Source organism: Patagioenas fasciata, chromosome 21 (assembly GCF_037038585.1).
Source record: "Patagioenas fasciata isolate bPatFas1 chromosome 21, bPatFas1.hap1, whole genome shotgun sequence".
NCBI classification, from domain to species: domain Eukaryota; kingdom Metazoa; phylum Chordata; class Aves; order Columbiformes; family Columbidae; genus Patagioenas; species Patagioenas fasciata.
In genome coordinates, this window is record NC_092540.1 from 1280664 (window position 1) to 1290431 (window position 9768).

Below are 9768 nucleotides of genomic sequence, written 5' to 3' on the forward strand. Positions count from 1 at the left end.
TGATTCTAATAACCACAGAGAGCACCTGCACCAACCTAACCCAGCCTGTTCTCTCTCCCTCTAAACCTTGACTCGCACACTGATTTCCAAAATGAAGGATGGGGTGGGGAGAGCATTTAAAAAACCAATAATTTTTATACTGTTGTATATTTAACAAGTTGACGATACTCTCTGGTCCTTCCACCCCAGTCCTTGTTGCTTCCTCCATTTGTACCTCTTCTCCTCCTTTGCAGGGCTGGTGTATGAGCGCACCCCCACGAGGGTGCAAAAATTGGCAGCTCTTGTTAAAAGAGCAACTAAAAGCATTGCTGTGAATAGAAAAAGCAACTAAAAGCCGCTGTTTCGCGGCTCTGCCCAACCCCAGGAGCCCCGGCAGGGCAGGGCTGGGCTGGGCAGAGGCGCCGCTTCCCAAAGCTGTGCGGCTCTTTGTGGGCCGAGCGGTCGCTGTGCTCCGGGGAGCGCTGAGCCGCGCTGCCACGCTCCCTGCACGCTCCGTGCATTGCACACAGACCAAAAGGTGCATTTATTTGCTCCTGGGAGCCCGGGTGGTGTGCGAGAGCAGCCGGTTGCTGCGGCTCAGCTGGCGAACAGTGACACATCAGAGCTGCTGGTTTGTAAGCAAAGCAGCCTCCCCTGTCCCGACTTGCATGCGGTGCGGGACGGCGGAGCGAGCCCGCGCACGTCAGTGTGCCCCTCGCTGCCCCGGAGCCCTGCGGGGACGGCACGGGGCTCCATGGGTCCCTGGTGTCCCCGCCGCAGCAGCTCCCGGGTGCTTGTTCCGCGCACGCTGGTGCTGGGCGGGCGCAGAGACACGCGGCGCTCTGCACGCAAACAGAGGTGGATGAGGCCAGTGGCAAAGCCGGAGCCTGGCGTGGGTCTGCAGCCCAAGGAGAAGCCCCTTGTGGTGCTGAGCCCCTCTCCGCGCTCCCGTGAGCTGCGCAGACGGGCTGGCGAGCGCGGGTTCTCTCTGCAGGGCTGTGCCAGGCTGTGAGTAGGTAGCGTATCTTTACCGGATAATTGGCTTTTTTTTATTGCACAGTCATTTTCTGTGTTCTCTTCTTATTAAAGAAATACCCTTGGTGACTTGTTGAATAGCTTTCAGTTTCCACTGTTTATACACTGTGGGAGAGAAGAGAGAATTTCTGATAATTTTGTTTTCTCTCTATTTAGCCGACACTGATGCTCGAATTTTTTTTGTTTAACCCCGAAGTTCCCGAAGCAGCACAGCTGCCTTCTGCTCCCGGCCGCATCCGTGCACCACCAAGGCTTCCTAATCGGAAGAAGACCCGCTTAGAGGGGTCTCAGGGCACTGGGCTTGGGTGGACAAGACCAAAATGCAGGATTTTTTGCAGTCTGTGGATTAACGTTCTCCCCGATTTGCAGCAAGGGAATAGATCGCTTGGATAGCTTGTGCCCTTCCAGGCAGCAAACAACTCTACCAGGAGCTAACCCAGGCCGCTAAGTCTTCCCTCGGTGTTCTGCCTGGACTTCTCTCTGTTTCTCTGCCGCTTCCCTTCCCTCTCTCCAAGCTCCGCTTCCCCCCATATGGATTAACGGTGTCCCTCTGTCTTCCACTGCACTTCGGTGGGGCTGGACCTCGCAGCCCCTCCTGCTCTGTCCCTCGGGGATGGAGGAGCGGGAGGTCAGGGATGACCCTCGGGACGTGCCGTGCAGCGCTGAGCTGGTCTCCGTGAGGGTCCAGTGCTGGTTTGAGGGAGCTGGGCAAAGCAAACCAGGGTGAATGGTGGAGCCTTCATGCAGAAGATGTAATTTCCACCTCCGTGTGAGCAGTGGGGTTTGCCCAGCACGTTGCGGTGCTGCAGGGGTGGTGTGAAATGAGAATAAATGCCAAACTTGGAGGTTATGCAGGTTGCAAAGGTTTCAGATGGAGAGGAGGTGGAGCTGAGCTTTCAGCTTGCTTGGGGAGAATTTCATTTGTGTTTGCACTGCCTGGCTCATTCAGAACACATTTCCTTGCTGTTACCTTCCTTTGACGAGGGAACAGCTGAATTAATTTATCAGCAGTTGCTGGCAGAGATGGTGAAATGGAAGAAAACCTGGGGAAGGCTGCAGCACAAGTAGTGGTGGAGCTGCGGGCAGGGACGGGGCAGGGTCTGGACTCAGCAGTGTTGAGGTGGTGGGGCAGGGACAGCGTCTGTGGAGCTGCTCCTTCCCCTGGGCTGGGACCAGACTGCTGAGTTGCTTTGGCATCACAGAGGCTCTCGGTAGCTTGTTTGGGTTGGTTACACTTGGCTTAGTTGGTTTTGCACACTGATTTTAGGGGTCAGTGCTTGCAGTTGCAGTTCTCAAGATGCTGATGATGTGACAGATGGGTGGAAGGTGGCCCGCTTGGCGCTCTCCCATGTGTTGTGCATCCACGCCAACCACTGCATTTATCCAGGATCTTACTGTGTCATTGGTGCAGCGAACACAGCTCCGAATTGCTGTTCCCACCTACATCAACTTTCCATTTTCGCAGGCCAGCTGGTGCTCGGGCATCACGGGGGTACCTGGCCCACGCTCAACTCATGAGTGTCTGTCATCCAGCTCCCGTGTGCGTGCCAGGGCTGGTTTGTTCCCAGCAGGATGTGCCGGGGGTGCCCCGTCGCTGCCCCACGCGGTGCAGCACCACCTCTCCGAGCCAGATGGAGAGTGGACTCAGGGCATCCCTCATGAGCAGGGAAACCTGAGGCATCTTGCAGGTAAAACCTCCAGGGTTGAGGCATGAGGCTCTTCTTCTAGTGACTTCTCCGGTTTGGTTTTGTGAGTGCCATTGGTGCTGAGCCCAAAGATCCGCAGGAGGCTCCCGCTCTGGTTGGTGACTTTCCTGCCAGCCTTGCCCGTGTCCCAGACCGAGGGGACGGTTTAACCCGGCTCATCTCAGCAGGGGAAGGGCTGTCGCCTCTGCTCCCCCACCAGACCTGCAGCCCCTTCGCCAAGAAGCGGCAGAACACGCACGTGGTTTTATTTGCAAGGAGATACTGAATGGTTCTCCCCGCAGCAGCTCCGCGCGCTCCTTGGCTGGGTGCTGAGGAGGCTCTTGGGGTGTCGCGCAGGGACGCTGTGGGGGAGCACCCCCTTCTGTGGGGTCTGGGGATCTCCCTTCAGCGCCCACAGGGACACTGACAGCAGGCGGGGGACGTGGGACAGGGCTCCGCGGGGCAGGGATAGAGCAGGACGGCTGGCGCTGCCACGGGGACATGTTCCTGTCCCCCTCACCGCCTGGCATTGCTGAACAAAGCTTCATGGTGGTCTGGAGCGTTTCCTCAGAGAGGAGTTGAGCAGATCTGGTCCAAAATAAGCTCTGCTTAACAGAGCAAAGACTTCTGTTGCTCCTGTAAAACACGGGAGAGCTTGTGCGGGATGCCCGGCGCGTTCTGCCGCACGCGTGCGGGTTGTCGAGGTCGCTCTGGGGCGCGGAGCTTTGCCGCAGCCCCTGCCCCAGCCTTGGCTGGACCTGGCGCTTGTCACCCATCCCACCAAACCACTGTGACTCGGCTGCGAGGGAGGGTGAGGTCTGGAGGGGCTCAGGGCTGGATTTCCAGAGGAGCCGGAGGGAGCAGTGAATCCACTGCTGCCCACCATCCCGACTTGGTCTCCAGACCAACCCATCGCTGCCCACCATCCCGACTTGGTCTCCAGACCAACCCATCGCTGCCCACCATCCCGACTTGGTCTCCAGACCAACCCATCGCTGCCCACCATCCCGACTTGGTCTCCAGACCAATCCATCGCTGCCCACCGTCCCGGCTTGGTCTCCAGACCAATCCATCGCTGCCCACCGTCCCGGCTTGGTCTCCAGACCAACCCATTGCTGCCCACCGTCCCGGCTTGGTCTCCAGACCAACCCATTGCTGCCCACCGTCCCGGCTTGGTCTCCAGACCAACCCATTGCTGCCCACCATCCCGGCTTGGTCTCCAGACCAATCCATTGCTGCCCACCATCCCGGCTTGGTCTCCAGACCAATCCATTGCTGCCCACCATCCCGGCTTGGTCTCCAGACCAATCCATTGCTGCCCACCATCCCGGCTTGGTCTCCAGACCAATCCTGCTGGTGCTGCGGAGGCGGCAGAGCCGTACCCCGGTTGTCCAGATGGGCTCTGCACCTCCTGCTCATGGCACGTTGAGCCCGGCTCCTGGTGGCTCTCACGGGAGCGCTGCAGGGCCAGGCTTCCAGCAAAGATTGGGACTGTGTTTCGTGCAGAGCACCCAAAAGAATTGGCTGCCTTTGGAAAGCGCTGGATCTCTGCAGCATGTGGGTGTAGGGAAGGGTCCCGGAGCAGCTGTGAGGGGACGCTGGCACGGAGCTGCCTTCCTTCTTGCATGTGTACCTGGTCCGGTGTCAGTGGCCATGGCATCCACTCGGACCTGCTGCTTCACGCGGGCTTGGAAAGTTTGTGACGCCTTTTTAAAGCCCGCTCCTTTCTATAGGCCTGAAGGTGGCACAGAACACACACACATCGCTCCCCCGGTAGCGTTTTTTGCCTTGAAGTGAACCCACTGTTTGCCTAACCCACCTCTTTTTTGAGTTGTAGTTCCACTTTTTATGTCCTCGTTTATGCACACAGATACGCGTGCGCACACGTAACGACAACTAATACATTTTGGCTTCCATCCATTCAAAGTGATCTGGGTTTTGGTTTTTGTTTTTTTTGAGGTTTTTTTGTGTCTTTTCTTGCAGCTTCTGAAGCCGCCCCATAGTCGGTGGGTTCCCCATCACACACCTAGTGCCTGAGTCTGCTCCATGTCGGCCCTCCTAGTTCACCGTAGATCTCTCATTTTGACTCAGTTGTCTGTTCAGTGGTGATGTTGATGTTGTTGTTGTTGTGCTTTTTTGTTTTACCGTGTCTTGATTTGTTGTTTTATTTCTCCTGGGAGCTCTGGCCTCTCGTAGCCGCTACTGACCCTTCTTTTGTTTATCCCGCACGCTCCCCGCTCCGGCAGATCAAAGTGGTGAATGCGTTCCGTAGCTCCTTGTACGAAGGCCTCGAGAAACCCGAATCCAGAAGCTCCATCCATAACTTCATGACTCACCCGGAGTTCATCCTGGAGGAAGACGAGCCTCGAACACCATTCCTTGACGGCGCTGAAGACGACCCTGAGACAGACGGACTCAAAAAGCGAGGTGGGGGTAGCCTGGGTGGATCCACACCCCTCAACAGAAATAACAATGCAGTGGACAGCGATCAAGCTGAGCTCACCGTCCCGGAGCCCGACAGCCCCTTCCACAGCTTGGAGACATCGGTTTGACCTTAGAACTTGGAACCCCCCTCCTCCTCCTCCACCTTCGCCCTGTGTGATATCGGCACCAGTAACTGATCACACACTGCGGTCACTTCATGGCAAACTGCTCATACGTATATCATTCTGGTGTTTCGGTTTAGGTTTTTTTATCGTTTTTTTGACCATTATTTAGCAGTGAGAACCAGAGTACCACCATGCTGGGTGTTGGGAGAGCGGCTAAGCCAAAATCGTGCATCTCCATCCCCGATTTTCAGTGGTACTCGCCCAAGCGAAGCAGACAGGTTGTTTCCTCTCCAAGGGTTCGGCTCCATGCGCCTGTAGGGGGTTTTCACTTTGAAAAGAAATGCATGTTCCAAGCAGGTTCCCGTTGCTGTAGTCTTACACGCACGCTCCCAGCCGCAGGGCTGGGCTGCACTTGTGACTTTTGGTTTTCCACTTGTGGTTTTTTAGGGTTTTCTTCTAATGTTGGGGTTTGTTCTTCGCTTGTGGGATTTTTTTCCCCCCAGCAGTGGGAAGGGCGGGGGGGGTAGTGCAAAAATGTAAAAATAAACACCAAAAGCCAGCCAGGGGAAGGTGTTTACTCACAGGCTGATGGCTACAGGGATGTACACCAGTCTTCCACCTTGAGAAATGGTACCCAGCCTCTCCCGTTCTCCTCTGTGCGCGCACACGCGTTTCTCTCTCTGTTTCCAGATCGGTAGACAAGGAACTTGGTGACTTGGCTGTAACCTTGCTGGATGTAAAAGAGTCTGTTTATTTCTACAAAGCAAGGTGGAGGTGAACTGGCAGTGGAGAAGTGAAGAAAAGCCCCGTGGTTGTGAGAAACAGGGCTCCCTCCTGGGGACCCCTCAGGGCCGCATCTGCGCTGCTCTTGAACAGCTGGGAAGTTGCTGGTGAGAGCCTTGCAAAGCTTTAGCAGCTCCAGCCAGCGGAGCAGAGGGACTCCTGCCCCTTTTGTCTGTCCTGTTGGGTTAAATAACTCGGGTGAGATGCTGGGGAAGCCAGAGGATGCTCCGGCTCTGCTGGGAGCGTGGGCTCGGTGCCAGCGCACGGTCGGCTCCCGGGCGCCGGAGGGGATGAGTCTGGTTGTCTCTTTCGGTGGGGTCGAAGGGAGGACCCTTGGTTTCCGTAGCGCTTGTGCAGCTGCTTTGCCAGGGGAGGTGATTCCTTGCAGAGGCGGCAGGTTGGCTTCCAGGGGACATGGTTCCTCGCAGAGGCTGCAGCTTGGCTTCCAGGGAAGGACCCTTTTTTGAGGGTCGTCTCTTCGCCCCGCGTTGTGCTGCTCCTCCCGCTCCTGTTTGGCGAACGCCCTGGGGTTTAGGTCCCCGGTGTCCTGGGCGCGTTGGCTCTGAACTGCCCCTCCTGTGGAGCTGCGCAGGAGCAGGACCTGGCTTTGTTGGGCTGAGTTTCTCCCTGTGGGCTCCCACCGGTGTCCCCGGGTCTCTGCTGCCTTCTCCTCATCCCCTTTGGCTCGGGTGGGAGCGGGGAGAACCCGGTGTAGCCTGCTCACCCCATCCCTGCCCAGGCGCCATCCTGGGAAGCAAAGGGGTCTCAGTGAGGGGCTGGCTGGTTGTTTCTTGGTTGTTTCCCTTTCCTTTCGGAACGCACAGCCGACTCTCCCGTGCCTTCTCCGAGCACTGCCTGCAGCACCGCCTGCCACGCCAGGGCCACCACTTTGCCAAGAAATTAAGTGTTCCTTAAACAAAAAAAAAACCACGGCAGCCGCAAACCAAGTGTCTTTGGTTTTGTTTTCTGTTCCCAGCCCAGCACCCACTCGTCCCTTCCTTGGGGTGGGAGGAGGGAAGGACAAAATGCCCCCGTTGTGTGAGGAAAGGTCCTTCTGGCGGGTGCGGGCTGGGCGCCCTACACTGCCAACAGCATGGGGAAAACGCCACCAAATGCCACCACTGCCCCTTACAACCGCAAAGCCAGAGTCCCAGCCCTGCCCGCTCCTTCATATGAGCCGCAAAGACACCCCAGGGGGGGTTTCCCTTGGGTTTAGACAAACGGTGACAGGACAGACAGGAGGGGCGGCTGGGGGGGTCGGGTCTGTGCCAGAGGTGACATTGCTTAAACGATCACTTTTTCTATTTTAAATACGTGCAAAAAAATAAAGGGGGGGGGGAATATGTTGTTCTTACAAGCTTACGTAAATATTTATTAAATAGTTTGGGGGGGGAGACACACACCAAGTTTTCTTTTGATATTTTTTTAATACCTCAGACCTGTTACAAAAGACTTAAACCAACAAAAAGCCAACTTGGGAGGCTCTGCAAGTCCCTCCCCGAAATCTGTGACCGGCAGCTCACCACAGCGCTCCGGTCGCTCTTTAAGTTGATATCTTCTTGTTGTTGCTCCAGTTTCCATATTAGGAGGGGGAAGAATAATGATATATAAATATTATGCAAAAAAAAAAAAAAATCTATAGTTTTCTTTAGCTCAGAAACTGATATTTTTACGTCAGCCATATGTATTTTGTTTAAAGACAAAGAATAAAGGGCGAGTCCCGCGCGTGGCACCGGGTCCTGGGTCCCGGGGCCACCGTGCGCTCAGCGATCGATGCCACCGCCTCCTCTCCTCCGAGCAGCCATCTCTACCAGACGCTAGTTGGATGACACAGATGTTTTTTTATATAAATTATATTGGTATGGCCGGTTGCTTGAAGTACAAACGTTTCTTGTGCATACATCTTTTCTATAAAGTATTTTTTGGGTTGTTGTTTTTTTTTTTGTTGTTTTTCTATTTAGTTTCGGTGATATACTGGCAGCAGGTGACTATTGGGTTAAGTTATTGAGGACGTTAGGAAACAATTGGGGGAGATTGGTGCTCTGCGCTGAAGGGCATGAGCGGCAGCACGGACTTTTGGGGACTCTGCAACATGCCTTGAAACAGGGGGAGATATATATATATATATATCTATATATATTTTTCTTTTCTTGCTTTGTTTGAACTGCCACGAGTGCGCCCGGGGACAGTGCCATGCCAGACAGGAATCAAGTCATACCCTGCGAGCCGCGTTAACTTGCCTTGGAATGCTTTGTTATTAAAACACTCTGAACGTGATTTTGCATCCAGTTCTTGCTGACGGTAGGGTCTCTGGTGGTGGTTTTCTGTTAAATAAATCGGCAGATTGGTACCAAAGACATTACACCACGTCCTGTGTGCGTTGCCCAACAGGCATTTTTAGGCATTTGCATTATGTGAGAAAGGTTTCCTTTGGTTTGCACAGGGGTTATACTTAATTTTCCAAGGTTTTGTGCAATAAGCTTCGAGGGAAATTTCGAAACAATCTCAAGAAGGAAAAAAACTAAACCAAATTTTAGCATGGGCAGCCTTTGGCTTTCCCCGGCCGGGCTGGCCCGGAGCGCTCGGGGCCACGCGACCTTGGGGTGACCAGCGAAGCCCCGTCCTGGAGCTGCCCCCTCCCCGCTGCCATCGTCACCTCCTGGCGAGCGCGGGGACCTCGCAGCGGCGCCTCTGGGGAAGGACACGCGTACCGGCCACCGCTCCCCACCGCCGGCCACCGCTCCCCACCGCCGGCTCCTCCGTCGCCCCGTGGAGCGTCCGACCCGTCCATCGTCCTCGTGCGACCCCCCCCGTCCCGGTGCCATGGGGTCCCCGCTCCTGCCCGACCCGCGGGGCAGCGCCAGCCCCGTCCTCGGCTGCTCCTCACGCCCAGACCGGCATCTCTGCTCTACAATGGGAAATACACCTTTCATTGAGCAAAGCCCATGGCTAAAACCGCCTTTAGTTTATTTCCTCCCCTTAAATAAATAAATATATATATATATACAGTATTAAACCAACATTTGTGTGTGTATATATATTTATCCGATGCTCTCGCCACAAAACTTTCTTTTTGAAGAGGGCGCGCAGATCTGAGTTTTTTCCTTTTTTCCAGTAACTAAGTATAATAAGCACTGGTATTTTTGTATAAAAACAGAAAAAAATACAAAACAAAAGACTGAATATTATGTGGTATGCATGACATTACAACCAAGCAAACAAACAAATGGTGGTTTCAAAGCAATATGTACCCTGGTGTGTTTGCCATATCCTAGAGTCCGGCTTCAAGTGCACCTGATCTGTATTGCATTTTGATATTAATCTCTATGTACAATGTTTTGCATGTAATTTATATGGTTCTTGGGAGAAACAATTTTGGAATGGATTGTCAGTTGGCTTCTTCTGAGAAAACAGGCTCCGAGCAGAGATAATAAAGTGGAAGCAGAAGAGTGGTCGAGGGGGGAAAGGGGCTACATGTAGTGAAAAAGGAAAGCGTGCTGGGGCGGGGAGAAGGGCGACGGTTTGGAATCAATAAAGCTTTGGCTGTTGAGCAGAAACAATGCGCAAGTGCATCCAGAGAATAAAATGTGCCCACGTGTAAGTGTGACGTCCTCAGTGTGTCCACCAGCTGTGAAATCCACCCGGGTGAAGGGCTGGGCGTCCGGGGGAGCGCCGAGGGGTGGACGGAGGGATGGGGACCAAACGAAGCCCCCTTGGCGTGGGGTTTCTCCCTGGAG

General features: G+C 54.7%; 1 protein-coding gene across 6 annotated transcripts in view; it reads left to right on the forward strand.

The window, feature by feature from the left end:
• The window catches only part of ATP2B4 (ATPase plasma membrane Ca2+ transporting 4), a 41460-nt gene extending 31822 nt beyond the window's left edge, over window positions 1-9638 (forward strand). For 3 of the 6 annotated variants that reach the window (XM_065854281.2, XM_065854284.2, XM_065854282.2), the window contains one exon: window positions 4946-9638. In XM_065854281.2, the coding sequence (XP_065710353.1) occupies window positions 4946-5251 (306 nt within the window). In that variant the 3' untranslated portion in view covers window positions 5252-9638. The other 3 variants (XM_071817637.1, XM_065854286.2, XM_065854285.2) reach the window with 2 other exon arrangements.
• The last annotated feature ends 130 nt before the right edge of the window (window positions 9639-9768 follow it).